At 46.4% G+C, this 12706-nt stretch overlaps 1 protein-coding gene across 2 annotated transcripts in view; it reads right to left on the bottom strand.

Annotated features, from left to right (window-relative positions):
• Positions 1-12706, bottom strand: part of LOC141763053 (lysine-specific demethylase 6A-like) — a 30793-nt gene that overhangs the window by 3804 nt on the left and 14283 nt on the right. Inside the window, exons 8-25 of one of the 2 annotated variants that reach the window (XM_074627299.1) lie at positions 12663-12697; positions 11976-12069; positions 11479-11605; positions 10564-10662; positions 10101-10320; positions 8330-8467; positions 5433-5567; positions 5245-5316; positions 5058-5165; positions 3723-4109; positions 2748-3619; positions 1659-1788; positions 1168-1273; positions 875-1080; positions 707-768; positions 469-543; positions 220-368; positions 15-129 (exon numbers count right to left, since the gene is read on the bottom strand). In XM_074627299.1, the coding sequence (XP_074483400.1) occupies positions 15-129; positions 220-368; positions 469-543; positions 707-768; positions 875-1080; positions 1168-1273; positions 1659-1788; positions 2748-3619; positions 3723-4109; positions 5058-5165; positions 5245-5316; positions 5433-5567; positions 8330-8467; positions 10101-10320; positions 10564-10662; positions 11479-11605; positions 11976-12069; positions 12663-12697 (3130 nt within the window). The remainder of the gene's footprint in view (positions 1-14; positions 130-219; positions 369-468; positions 544-706; positions 769-874; positions 1081-1167; positions 1274-1658; positions 1789-2747; positions 3620-3722; positions 4110-5057; positions 5166-5244; positions 5317-5432; positions 5568-8329; positions 8468-10100; positions 10321-10563; positions 10663-11478; positions 11606-11975; positions 12070-12662; positions 12698-12706) is intronic. The other variant, XM_074627300.1, reaches the window with a different exon arrangement.

Here is a 12706-nt window from a genome sequence, read left to right as displayed (position 1 = left end):
GCGGCCTGTCTTACTTTTCACAGAAGTTGCTCATCACCCCCCAGTAGGGCTCCGGTACGGCGAACCATTCGCAATCTCCTGGTCCGATGTTGATGTTGACGGCGCAGAAGTTGTTGTGTTCCTGGTGACCTGGAGGAACACGCACACAAAACCTCTTAAATGAACTTATCCACACACCAATCACCAATCATTTGTCCCGGGAAGTAAGCGTGTATTAACCTGCTATCCTGCTCCCAGGGACCTTCATGTAGAGCTGAACTGTGTTCATGCCCAGGATGGTGTGCCCCACGTGGCTCAGCAGGTTGCCGGCGGATACGACTCGCGCGAAGGCCGGCAGTTTGCTGAGCTCCTGGAGTTGCTGTTTCCACCTGGAGGAAGAGAGGCATTATAACATCAGCGCTTTGAAGTTGAAACACTCCGAGCTGCAGAGCGTCTTAAAAAGGCAGAAAAATCCAGATCCACACTCACTTCCTTTCATCCGACACATCAATGTTGGTTCCGAACTTGATGTGCTTTAAGGGTCCCCTTCTTTTGCGTGCAACACTGAAAACACACAAACAGAATTATTGTCTGGCTTTTGACTTCAAAACCATTTTTCAAAACATGATGCAAGCTAAACCAAACCACATATCAGAGTCTGGAGCTTTCTATTGGGGCTAAACAATCAAACTAAAGGTAACTTAACATAAAGAACAGCATTAGGTACCTCTCTGCTGACGCTGGCTCTGTGTCCGACGGCTCCTTTAGTGCCTTCTTCTCATTCTCCTCCTGAAAACAAAGAGGAAACACATTAACCCAGCAGTATGCTATATATTTTTTTGTATCCTTGGAAGTTTTGTTTCAGTTGAATCCACAGATTAAAGTAGAAACCGACCCGTAGGGACTCCTGGAAGGAAGCGGCCTGATACTGGGCGTATTTGGCGATGGTTGTGTGGGCGCGGGCGCTCTCGCATCGCCACATTTTTTTGGTGCCGGCCGGGTCCCAGTTCTCGTCGGCGGGCTGAGAGAGCTGGGTCCAGACCTCCACCAGGTGCTCCGGGTTGGCCTCGACCAACGTCTTTGTGGAGAACAGACCCAAGTCTGCGGCGGAACGGACACAAGTAATTAGAACAAGGATGTCTTTGTGATAAAGAAAAAATACATGCACATAGTAAACAAAGCGTTTACCCAGTTTGAGAGCTCCAGCCAGTCCTCTGATGACAGTGACGGGGTTGGAGGGGTTTGTGCAGAACTGGTGCAGTGGGGGGAAGAAAGCATCCCTCTTGTTCTCCAGCTGGTCCAAAGACAGGAAACAGGAAGTTAAAGGATATAGTACTATCGAGTGCTACGTATTTTCATAGGCCAACCAGGAATTTAGCATCGCCCTGGGTTCCCTCGACAAAAAGCCAATGGGATCTTTCCATTGGGGTTTTGGATTATTGCAGAAAATAAGCTCTGTGGCAAACACACATTTATGATACTTATACGTTTTGTTCAGCAAGATAGTCTCCACAAATGAACACCACTTCTATGATTTTTAAAGTGTGAATGCAATCGCCAGAAGAAAAAAGCTCATTCCTGTAGCACTCAATGACGACCACAACAAGACTCATCGGGTAAAAATGAACAATAGTTTAAGTCATCTTAAAGTAGCTCGCAGCCCTCTGGGTAATACTCACATAGATGCTCGGCGTGGGAGGGTTGAGCTTGTCTTTGGGTAGGACTGGCGAGGGCGGAGGGGGCAGCCGGGGCGGGGGGCACTTATCGAGGAGGATACTGCTGTTGGAGAGACCGTTCCTCCCCAGGTTCCTACACACACACACAATGCAGAGAATGAGAAGTAATACACCAGGAAATAATAGCTAGACTTGCCGTCCTACCGTAGATCTTAATAATACTCCTTCTTAGCAGTCCATTTAACTGAATATATGCAGAGTGATGCCACATTTTACAAATCATATTTAAAATAGTTGGCAACCGAATGGATGAATCTATTCCACAGAATAATATCTGCATGGCAACAAGACTGCCCAGTCGACTTCGGTGTTGTTTACAGTTACATAATCATTTGCCTTTGGTTCTGCAGTTCCCCTGAAATTCCTCCGGGGGGAGACATCTTCAAAACAAACCGCACTGTTCAGCTGATCCATGTCATTACAAGGCAACAGTTAAGTACAACTTCAGGCTTATAACATCTTGGAAAACATGCAAGCAGTACAGTTCTATCTATTATAAAAAAAAAACATCCTACATTTACAGTACCCACTGAAGCAGCCACATGTTTCCACTAATCAAGACCATTTCTATTTGTACCTCGCACACAGTTTTAAACTGTCCTTACTGGAATGTATCAACTCAGCCTAGATTTTATAAGATTAGACAGTATTGAAAGGGGGAGAGAGAGGGGATGACATGCAGCAAATGGGCCGCGGGTCGGATTCAAACCCCGGGCCTCTGCAGTAGGGACTCAGCCTTGGTACATAGGGTGCATGATCTACCAGGTGAGCTACAGCGACGCCCCTCAGCCTAGATGTTAAACCCTACTTGAACGTGCAGGATGTTACAAAAAGAGTTTGCCACATGCTGTAAATCTAGTCTCCGTTATGGCTCGACTGTGTGCTATCTTGCCTTTGTCGACACCATAACTTCCTTGCCAAGACCGCCATTCCTGCCAAGAGCGGAATTAAAAACGGGCCGGCAGGATGCTGTCTGGATGCATCCTGCAGGACACAACACGTGACGTGAGAGGAAACTACAACGAGTCTCACCTGCAGGCCTTGAGCACGTCTGTGGAGCTGGGGTAGATGGATATTGAAGACGACGATGACGAGGAGGAGGAGCTGTGTCCGTGCGGGGGCGTAGCTTTGAGACTGGCGACGGCGGGCGGATCGGCCTTCAGCGGGCTTTGAGAGTCCTCGGAGATGCCTCCCTTGCCGTTGCCGTTCACGGCGGGCGCGGTGGATGCGGTGGATGCAGTGGCGTTGGCGGAGGGACTGTGGACGCCTGTTTGGGTGTGTTCTGAGGATTTGGGCGAGGGCGTGGCGGTGGATATGGCGGAGATGGGCGAGGAGGCGGCCGAACTGCCCTGCGCATGGGGGGTGGAGGGCAGGGCGGCTGGGTGGATGTTGTTGATTTTCTTGTGGGACTCGGACGTGGTAGGTGCGGTCCCTTGTGACAGCCCCTCACCCTCCACGAGGCCCTTCCCCCCTGCCAGCAGGGCAGATAGTCTAGGATTGTCTGCGCTAAGGCTCAGCTTCTCGCCACCTTCCGCCACCTTGCCATCCCCAGAGTGTACATGATTGGCTAGGCCATCTGCCTGCGTTGTTTTGCCATCGGCCGATGGTCTCGGCGACGGCGCCTTGCCCTCGGAGCCCCCGTTGCCGAGGGACGCGAGGGCGGCTGCGGTGTTGCTATCTTTGGTAGCACCAGGTGCTGCTCCACCTGAGGTAGAGGAGTGGGGGAGGGAGGGAGGAGACGGGAGGTGGTTGTGAGCCTGCTGCCGTGGCGATGGGGCGTTTGTGGAATGTCCAACCTGATTGTTGGGGTGCACGGGTGCGATGGAGTTAGGGGTCTGTGGGTGAGAGAGGGTCCCCTCACTGCTGGAGCCCGGCGCGTGTGGAACACACCCCTTCTGAAGCCCCTGGAGGAGGAAGAGAGCAATGTTATACAGGGAAAGCAGGAGTGGTGACTTGTATTTGGCTGCTCTGTCACAGGCACGGCAAAAAACAATTATATTGTCGAACCTGAGAGGAGTTTAGGTGCAGGGCCTGGCGCGGCGTGGCGTCCTGTGTTTGCGTGCTTGTGCAGGTGTGAGGTAGCAGTGCTGCGTCGCCGCTGCCGGCGGCCGGTTGCAGGTAAGGCACGTCTCCGTTGGGTCCTGTGGCCGTGGGCCCCGACTGATTATTACTACTGTTACTACTGTCGCCCGCCGGGAGGGGGTCTGAGTGTCCGTGTGTCCCGAGGCCCATGGGCCCGTTGGCCAGTGGCGGCTGAGGCGGGCACAGGGGCCGGTGGGGTCCCAGGTGGGGCCGGGCGGGGTGGAGGCTGGGGTTGGGGGAGGGGAGGGAGTTGGTGGTGGGGCCGTTGGGGAGAGAGGGGCGCACCTGGCCTCCTGAGGCATTCTGTCTCATCTGTGAAATGGAAAAGATGACAACCATGAAACAACAGTTTGAAATTTTAAATCATAGCTTAAAAAATATCTCATTTATTATGTCTATTAAAGAGAACCTATTATGCTTATTTTCAGTGCATACTGTACATGAACTGTACACCATCCGCCGACTCATCAGGAGCATGCCCTGAGGTTGTCAGGAGTGCATACAGGCACGCGGGGGCCGTACACACTACTGAGTCACATTATGAGTTGCCGTGATGAAATTCACTAAAGTTGGATCAGCCTGTGATTTTCAATTTTTTACTTTGATTTTCGGTGCGATTTTGAATCCAGCCCTCAATGGGTTGATGATTTTGGTTTCCGTTGACCGCCGTTACGTCATTTGGTTCTCAACAAATTATACAATGTACATCGGTAAAGTATTTCAACTTGAATAATTGATTCATCAAGATCTGATGTGTGATTTAAGTGTTCCCTTAACTCTTTTGAGCAGTGTACATAACACACTAAAGGAAAGTGAAAAGGCACAATAGGTCCTCTTTAAAACCGGGTTGGAGAACCAAATGGGTGCCACCAAAAGACAATTAGTCAGTTAGAAAAACACAATTGACGCTCACATTCCTACCTGTCAATGTTTAAACTTCCCTGCTCTTGCTTGTATTGTATCGTGTGCCAAACCACAACAGTCAAACGCCTACGCGTGCCACAACACATTGTGAAAAGTATTGGACTAGCATGAGTCACGTCTGCATACTACTGTAGGATCATAAATCTGTGTTTACACAATGAGTTTATTTATTCTAACAACTATAGTTTAAGCCTTGAACTACCCCGAACACGTTACTATTGATTTGCTTTTTTTTTTAGGATCAACAGGACCTGCAGTACTTTTGGAGCATGTCAACGGCAAAGTGGCGTGTGTTAATGTTTGATCTTGTGTTTAAGGACAGTAGAGGTTTTTTACCTGGTGCTGGTGCTGCTGCATCATGGCGAGCTGAGCCTCCAGCTGTCCCAACATCTGAAGCTGCGGGGGCTTCAGGCTGGCCCGGTTACTCCGCAACTGTTCCAGCACCTGAAGACAAACGGCAACAAAAAGGTTCAAAGTGGAGCTCGTAGATGAAGTTAAATAGGAGATAAGGGATATTACTAACCTGTAATTTCTGCGGGGAGAGGTACCAGTTGGGAACTGGCTGCTGTGGTGGATTACTGACCCATGAATCACCCTGAAAAACCCATTATGAAATTGAAATATGCACAAGATCTAATTAAAACACAGTACAGGTTAAACTGCATGGCTGTAACTCAGTCAGTTAAATGATGTCGTCACCGTGGTAATTACCTTGGAAGAAGGGCTGGAGGCTCTCCTCCTCTTGGCTGGGCAGGTCTGGTCCTCCGCTTGGCCCAGCGGGCCCACGTGAGGGGGCAGGGACTGACCCGAGCCCCCGCCCTCTGCACTGTGATTGGGCTTACAAGCCTGGAGGGGGAGAGGGGGTGGCGGGTGCGCAGGAAGAGGGAAGCAAACGTAAGGAGGAAAAAGAACGTAAATGAAAGGACATAACAAAAAAGGTCGCGGAGGACAGGAGGGGTCGGATGGAGCGAGAAGAAAGGAAAAATGGAGGGAGCGTAAATAAAAAAAAAAAGCAATCAAGCGTGTTTATTTAGCAAAAGGGAGAAAAAAAAAAACGGCAAGAGGAGGATGTCAAAGCAAAGCAAGGGATGGAAGAAAAAGAGAGAAAAAAGGAGCAATACTGTGATTCTGTGTTGGCGCTTTAACAAACAAGCAGGACACGTAGAGCAAAAACATTCCTGGGTATCTGAAGGTGTTACTTCATAGGGCAACAACAGCCCCGGGGCAGCTCTCCTGTTTAGGTGGAAAATCATCACTAGTGCTTCGTATCCACAACTGCAGCCCTCAAAAGTCCTCATAATGACTCTTAATATAAATCACAGCAATTCCATGTATTCCTTATTGCACGTTCAGACAATATAATGCAGCTGTGGAAGGGTACAATGGCATAAATCAACCTTTAAAGGTTACGACACATTCCACACACTGACAGCCTTACCATTACCTCTGAGGGGAGCCTATGAGCCAGATGTGACTGCCCGGGAATTTAGTTCAGCACAACCTCGCCGCTTTTAAACAGGAGTAGCTTGCTTTGTTTTGTTAGAGCTGACTTAAAGAGGACCTACTATGCTCATTTTCAGATGCATATTTGTATTTTGGGTTTCCACTAGAACATGTTTACATGCCTTAATGTTCAAAAAAACGCTTTATTTTTCTCATACCGGCTGCGGCACCCTTTTTTCACCCTATCTGAAATGCTCCGTTTTAGCGTCTGTCTCTTTAAGAACCTCCTCCTGAAAAGCCCAGTCTGCTCTGATTGATCAGCTGGCCCTCTCTGTTGCGATTGGTCGACTGAACAAAAACTCTTCGGACTCCGCTCCAGCTCCGCTCTAACTAGCTTTCTTTAAGGGAGTGCCAAACTAGCCGCAAAGCAGGCATAGAGAGGCTAAGTCCCGCCCCTTCCTGTCGACCACTGTGGGACTTTATTTTGGAAAAAATATTAACGATAGACAACATAATTTTCAAGTAAAAAAAAATTGTGGTTTGTTGCAAAACTGTTGAAGTATGAGACTGTGAAATACATAATTAGAAAGACTACACACCCAAAAGTTGCATAAGTGATATCTCTCGCTGACGCTACAATGCCTGTGTGTTTCGTACTGGGATGACCCTCTATCATGCAAGTGTGTTACTTGGTGACATCACAACGTTACGGAAGAAAAATCAGGCCAGGCGTTTCAGGCAGTTCAGGAGCAGTGTTTCCGTTGGGGGAGGGTAACTCCTTTTGGCGTGGACTTTGTAACTTTGCAGACCTTTTACATGCACAAAACACTATATAACACTAAAAGAAAAGGAAAAAAGCATAATAGGTCCTCTTTAAGAAAAAATGGATACACTAAGAGCTTGAATAAACATTTTCTACACTTCTCAAGTCCTTTGAAATCTTTCTTATTCTGTATTTCATGAGAGGGTGGAAAATACACCAGATTTCAAGCACACATTTCCAGATTCGTTTACATATGTTGCATTATAAAAAAGTGGGCAAACAAAAATGTATGAAGTCACATCTGACCCATTGGAAACTCATCCAAAATGTCCCCCATTCACACTGGAATAGGTCTCACGGTGACTCTCACCAAGTCAAAAGCCGATAATAAAATCAACATATTCCAAAGTCAATAACACAACAGGGATCACACACACACACACACACACGCACACAAACACACACGACAGAGCTACTCGCATCTACTGCATGATGGGGCATGGATGAGTGAAGAAGTGAAACACTAGGGGGCGTTGCTGGTGGGGCTTTGTGAGCAGCTGCAGGACATCTAAGGTCAACTACTGAGAGGGGGGGAAGGAAGATGGACAGAGCCAATGGGAAGCCAGGGGAGGGGGTGGGGGGTATACTCTACTACGACAGCACGACCTCACCGATCACACTGTGTGGGCCGGGGTCAAAAGGCCAAACGTCAATGAGTGTGAGAATTATTACAAACACAGCCACTTGACTTGGAATTAGAGCGCTTTTAATCTGTAATCAGAAATCTCCAAACCAAAGCAGATTAAGAGCAAAACAGCAGCGTGGTGCAGGTTGGATTTGTAAATGAACTGCAAGGAGGGAGGGAGTGGGTGGGTGGGGTAATCCTGAATACCACATTAGATTAAAAACAGGATTAATAGAAGGAGAAATTGAATGGGGGGGGAAAGAATTAACAAAAGCCTGGGCTTTGTTGATTTTGGTTTTGGTGAACGGAGCGTGATGGGTGAAGCCGAGGTGGCTACGGTGCTGTGGAGAAGAAAGGGGGTGCAGGGCTGGGTGACACTTAACCCCCCTCCCTCGTTTGAAATACAGATGCCATAAAGCAGCCACTTTGGAAAGTAGAGTGTGATAAATGTAATTTCTGTTACCATGAATGCAATAAAAGTCTCCAATTTGAGTAAAGAAATTCATCGGTGGAGTATCGGGCTTCTTTTAGACATCTGCATTCACACGGCGTGGAAGTCGAGCTCAAGTGTTACCCATCAGTATGGACATGCGCATGTGTTGACCTTTCTGCGTGTACATTATGTGTTCGAGTGTCTGCACTCAGTTAAAAGGGGAGGGGAGGGAGAGGTGGGGGTCAGGGGGGGGGAGGTGTAAGTTGCTCTATCTGGTCTCTCACCTGCTGTGGTGCACTGCTCAGGCCTCCCTGCCTGGAGGTTAGCTCAGCTGGGATTGGTAGACTCCACGCCTCCTCAATAAGAGGGAGCATTTTACTTTTACCCTGTAGGCTACTGAGCTGGGGGTTACTCAACTGAGCCTAGGGGAATGGAGAACGACGTGAAAAAACAAAAAAAAATAATAAAACACAAGGCTTTTTTTTTTTGGAAGGAATAAAAAAATAAAAAAAACGATGACCTCAAAACAAAGGAAATGATCAGCAATGGTAAATAGGTAGAGGTTATAACACATATATGTGTGTGTTTGGCTGGCTAATAATACGTCATCAACCACACAAGGAGGTACATTCAGTAACAGTAATCCCAGACAGTCACAATTCCATTAAAACAAGCGCTCTGAGCTTGTCTTAATGCCATGGATTTATGCTAACATCACTGGTGGAAATGTAACATTCCTTCATGCATGTGTAAAGGGAAACAATGACATTGCTTGGACAAAAGTAGAGATGAATAAATTAACACGTGAGATATGGGGATTATTAGAACCCTGGTTGATAAATCCGCTGTACAGCAAAAGACTTGCGCTCAAAAATGGTTCCAGATCAGCCAGGCGTGACTTAAAGGGCGGGTCCATCTGCGTTCTTTTCAGTTTTTTCCCAAATGGAATCGTCAGCCGTTAGCAAAAAGCAGTGACGTAGGTTACCACAGTAAGCTAATCAATACGGTTATGAATCACATGAATGCTAGCACTACCTGAGTCAGCTTTAGCTGTGCTAAGTTTGGAAATATCTGAAAGGGTTAGTTTGGATATTTTGAAGTGGGGGTTTTTATACTCCCGCGTTCTGCAAAGTAAAATGACTGTTTTTGTGAATGGAGTCTGGTGGCTTTGAAGAGAGTTATATAACGGCTTCAGTTCCCCGTCGGAAAAGACGGGGAACTGAAGAACAGGGGAGTCGCTGGTCTATCTGAGTGTTCGGATTTGAATACATAAGGAACACCGGTGGGAAGCTGCAGAACGGTAAGGGTCTTGAAAGAATGGGAGGTGGAAAGTCAGGCGAAAATATAACGGCATCAGAGATCCCTGGATTTTATTCTATTCTGGACACTGGATTTCTCAGGCTTTTTAGCCCTGTAGGGCTTAAAGGTCCACTGGGGTTTCAAACGTTTTCCCTTGTGCCTGATAGGACACTCTAATCTCATCATTAAGAAAAAGAGTAATTCTCAGCATGCATTTTAAGTTGCATAATGAGACAGTTATTGGTCAGAGTCAGAGCTCTGTTAGTGTTTGTCTACATTTTGCGGCAATAGTTGTATGTCCTCTGTCCACAATACACATGAGACAGCTTTTAGGTCAAGCTAGAGCAGCATGAACAAATAAACAGCAACCAGCAGTTTCAATTAGGGATGTCCCCAAACTGATCCAGACATTATTTTTTTTCATGGATCTGTATCTGCTTTATACATCTTTGTTTCTCCGCCGGCTGTCAACATACGACCAATTGAACACTGGGAAGTCAACAGCGTTGTGAAGGAGTGACCCTGCGGGGCGTGCATGTTGAATAAACAGCAGCCAGCAGTTTCAATTAATGATATGACAAGCAGAGAATGTTCCTCTCTCAACACTTTTACACCAACTAGGGAAAGCTGTGATGAAGGCTAAACGTCCTGATAATGCAGAGCGAGACACCTGTCAAACATGGGGACATCCCTGCTTTTAAATAACGACATCCTGCATCCAAACGCCTCTCGTTTCAACTTCCTCTCTCCACCCACCTGCAGGCATTTGATGCGGTGGGTCAGCGCCGTGGTGTTGGTGCAGCCCTTGCTTCGCGTGGCGTTGATGTAGCACTTGATGGCGTCGTGCGGCTGGTTGCAGGACTCATACAGCGTGCCCAGGTCCATCCAGGCGGCGGCGTGGCTGTGGTCCAGCTGCACGGCGCAGATGTAGGCCTGCAGGGCGTCCATGGGCTGGTTCTGCTGCTGGTACAACACCCTGGGGAGAGAAAGACGGGGAAGGAGACAATAGAGAGAGGGAGCAATGGAGGTGTAAGGGATAATTAAGTTAAGGTTAAATTGAAGGTAGGATAGATTTGGAAAACAATAGAAAAGAAAATGCAAGAATATAGGTCACTCCCAAATGTCCATTCAGAAACCTAAAAGGTGACAACAGTGGCTCTCATTCATGTTTTTTTCCCACTAATAACAGTGTAATGTAACTGAACAAGTGGACCCTTACCCTATAGAGCACCAGGTATCTGCGCTGGCCTCGGATTTGTCTATGGATTGCCGATAGGAGATGAAGGCGTCCTGGACCTTACCAATACTAGAGTAGCACCTGCAGGAGACACGGGAGACATATGTGTGTCAAATAACTAATACATAGAGCTTCCAGACTGCATGCAACATCGAGTTTACATATACATGCTGAAAATCTATCTATGCTGTCTATCAATTTAGACATTTTCAAAAGTAAAAGTCCCTAGAAGTGTATGATTTTTGTTTCTTTCTTTTCCCATGGTCTAGTGTTAAAAAAGTGAACAAAAATCGCAATACATATTGAATCTGAACCCAAGTATTGAATTGGGAGGTAGGAATATCATCGCAGCCCTAGCACCTCCTGATCAATTAAAAGAGGCCTTGACAGAACCTGACATCAGCAGGTTCAGGGCATCAATATTTTAGGTTACTGTATAACTTTAGACTATTTTTCAGAAAAGAAATACATCATATCTGTAATATCAGGATGTTATAACAAAAGCCTTTCAATGCATACAAATAATTCAATTCATTTTCCACACTTTCATTTGTCTTCACATCTTTTTTTAATTGTTAATTAAATATCATAATTTATATTAAAAACATTTTATTTGTATATTTATTTATTTTAATCATATATATTTTTTCAATTCACGTTTTGAATAATGATAGAAGTTCCACACTTTCTAAAGACTTCTAAAGTCCTCAGCAGGACCAAGTAAACCTTCCCCAATTACTCCATGACACAGTGGGAATTCCAGGACCAATATAGTGATATTGTGTGAGTCATTGTCTTCACCAGTTACATAACTCATGACCATAACTTCCCTGTTTTAAATTTCACAATCACCGCAAAGCTAAATGACATCGTCTTCTCATGCGTGTGCAACCGTACCTGCCAAGGAAGTACCAGGACTGTCCAGAGTTGGGGTCGGCCTCCAGAGATTTCTGCAGACACTGGATGGCATAGCTGTCCCTGCTGGCTCTGTCCCCGAGCTGCTCCACCGTGTGATGCATCCAGCCTGGAACATTTCATTATTTTATATACATTTAAAAAAAAAAAAAAAATTTCAATTAACATTATGCTTAGTATTTTTTGTTAATAATGTCCAATGCATATCTTTAAAACCCATAAAGTTGATCACAAAAAAAAGAAGAAAAAAAAGTTCAAGTCCTGAGCGGGACCAATGAAACTTGTTGAACAAAAATCTGTTAACTTTCCCCAATTACTCGCGTAAATCAACCACTTTTTTCATCTCTCGGACAAAGAACTACCCGTACAACTAAATGACATGTAGCACCCAATAATATCTTTGTTGAGACTGAACAAACTGGGGTGAGTTTCCTCAAGTTTTACAGAAAAAAGCATTATGGTTCTGTGCACGGTCTTACCTAGCTGCTGCAGGGTAGTGGCCTTCACCTGTGCAGGAAGATCCTCCGTCTGCAGGAGGCTCTCGTAGGCCTCCTTGGCAGCCCGGTATCTCTTCTGGATATGGAGGAGTGGAGGGGAAGTGAGGGATAATAGGAGACGGGAGTGTGAGAAGACAGAATAAAAACACAAATTACAAAAGTTGTTTGCAGCATCAAGGATTCAGTTTGAATCCAGAGCTATTCCCAGGTCAAAAGGGGGGCTTTTGCATCCAAAGATTTGCTGCCTAAGACTTCCACTGCAGTGTTGTGTTCTGACACAGCACAAAACACATTAGTCGTGAAGCGCCGCTACTCCCAGAGCTACTGCACTTCTCTACTGAAACCAACATAAAGAGAGAGAGAGAGACCACCAGCATACAAAAGAGGGGGGGGAGACAGACTTTCTTGTTTCCGTGGCAACCCCGTCGATCGGCTGAGAGTAATCTCCCATCCCCTCCCCGCCCACTCGCGCACCCTGCTCCCTCCTCAATTTGTCAGCACCTGGTTCAAATTTTATTTAAAACAGGGCTCTCCCCCGCATTCAGACGGCCTGTGATGTTACAGCGGCGGCTGGGTTATGTCGCCTTGGACGTTCAATCAACATCACATTTCACAATTATAAATGACAGAAACAAATCCTTGGAAGCATAAATAAAAGCGAGCACTTACCTGAATCTCATACAAATGAGCAATGTGGAACTGAACTGTAAAGA

This window comes from Sebastes fasciatus, chromosome 24 (genome assembly GCF_043250625.1).
Source record: "Sebastes fasciatus isolate fSebFas1 chromosome 24, fSebFas1.pri, whole genome shotgun sequence".
Lineage (NCBI taxonomy): Eukaryota > Metazoa > Chordata > Actinopteri > Perciformes > Sebastidae > Sebastes > Sebastes fasciatus.
Note: the sequence above shows the minus strand (reverse complement) of the source record. Positions and strands in the feature narration are given on the sequence as shown.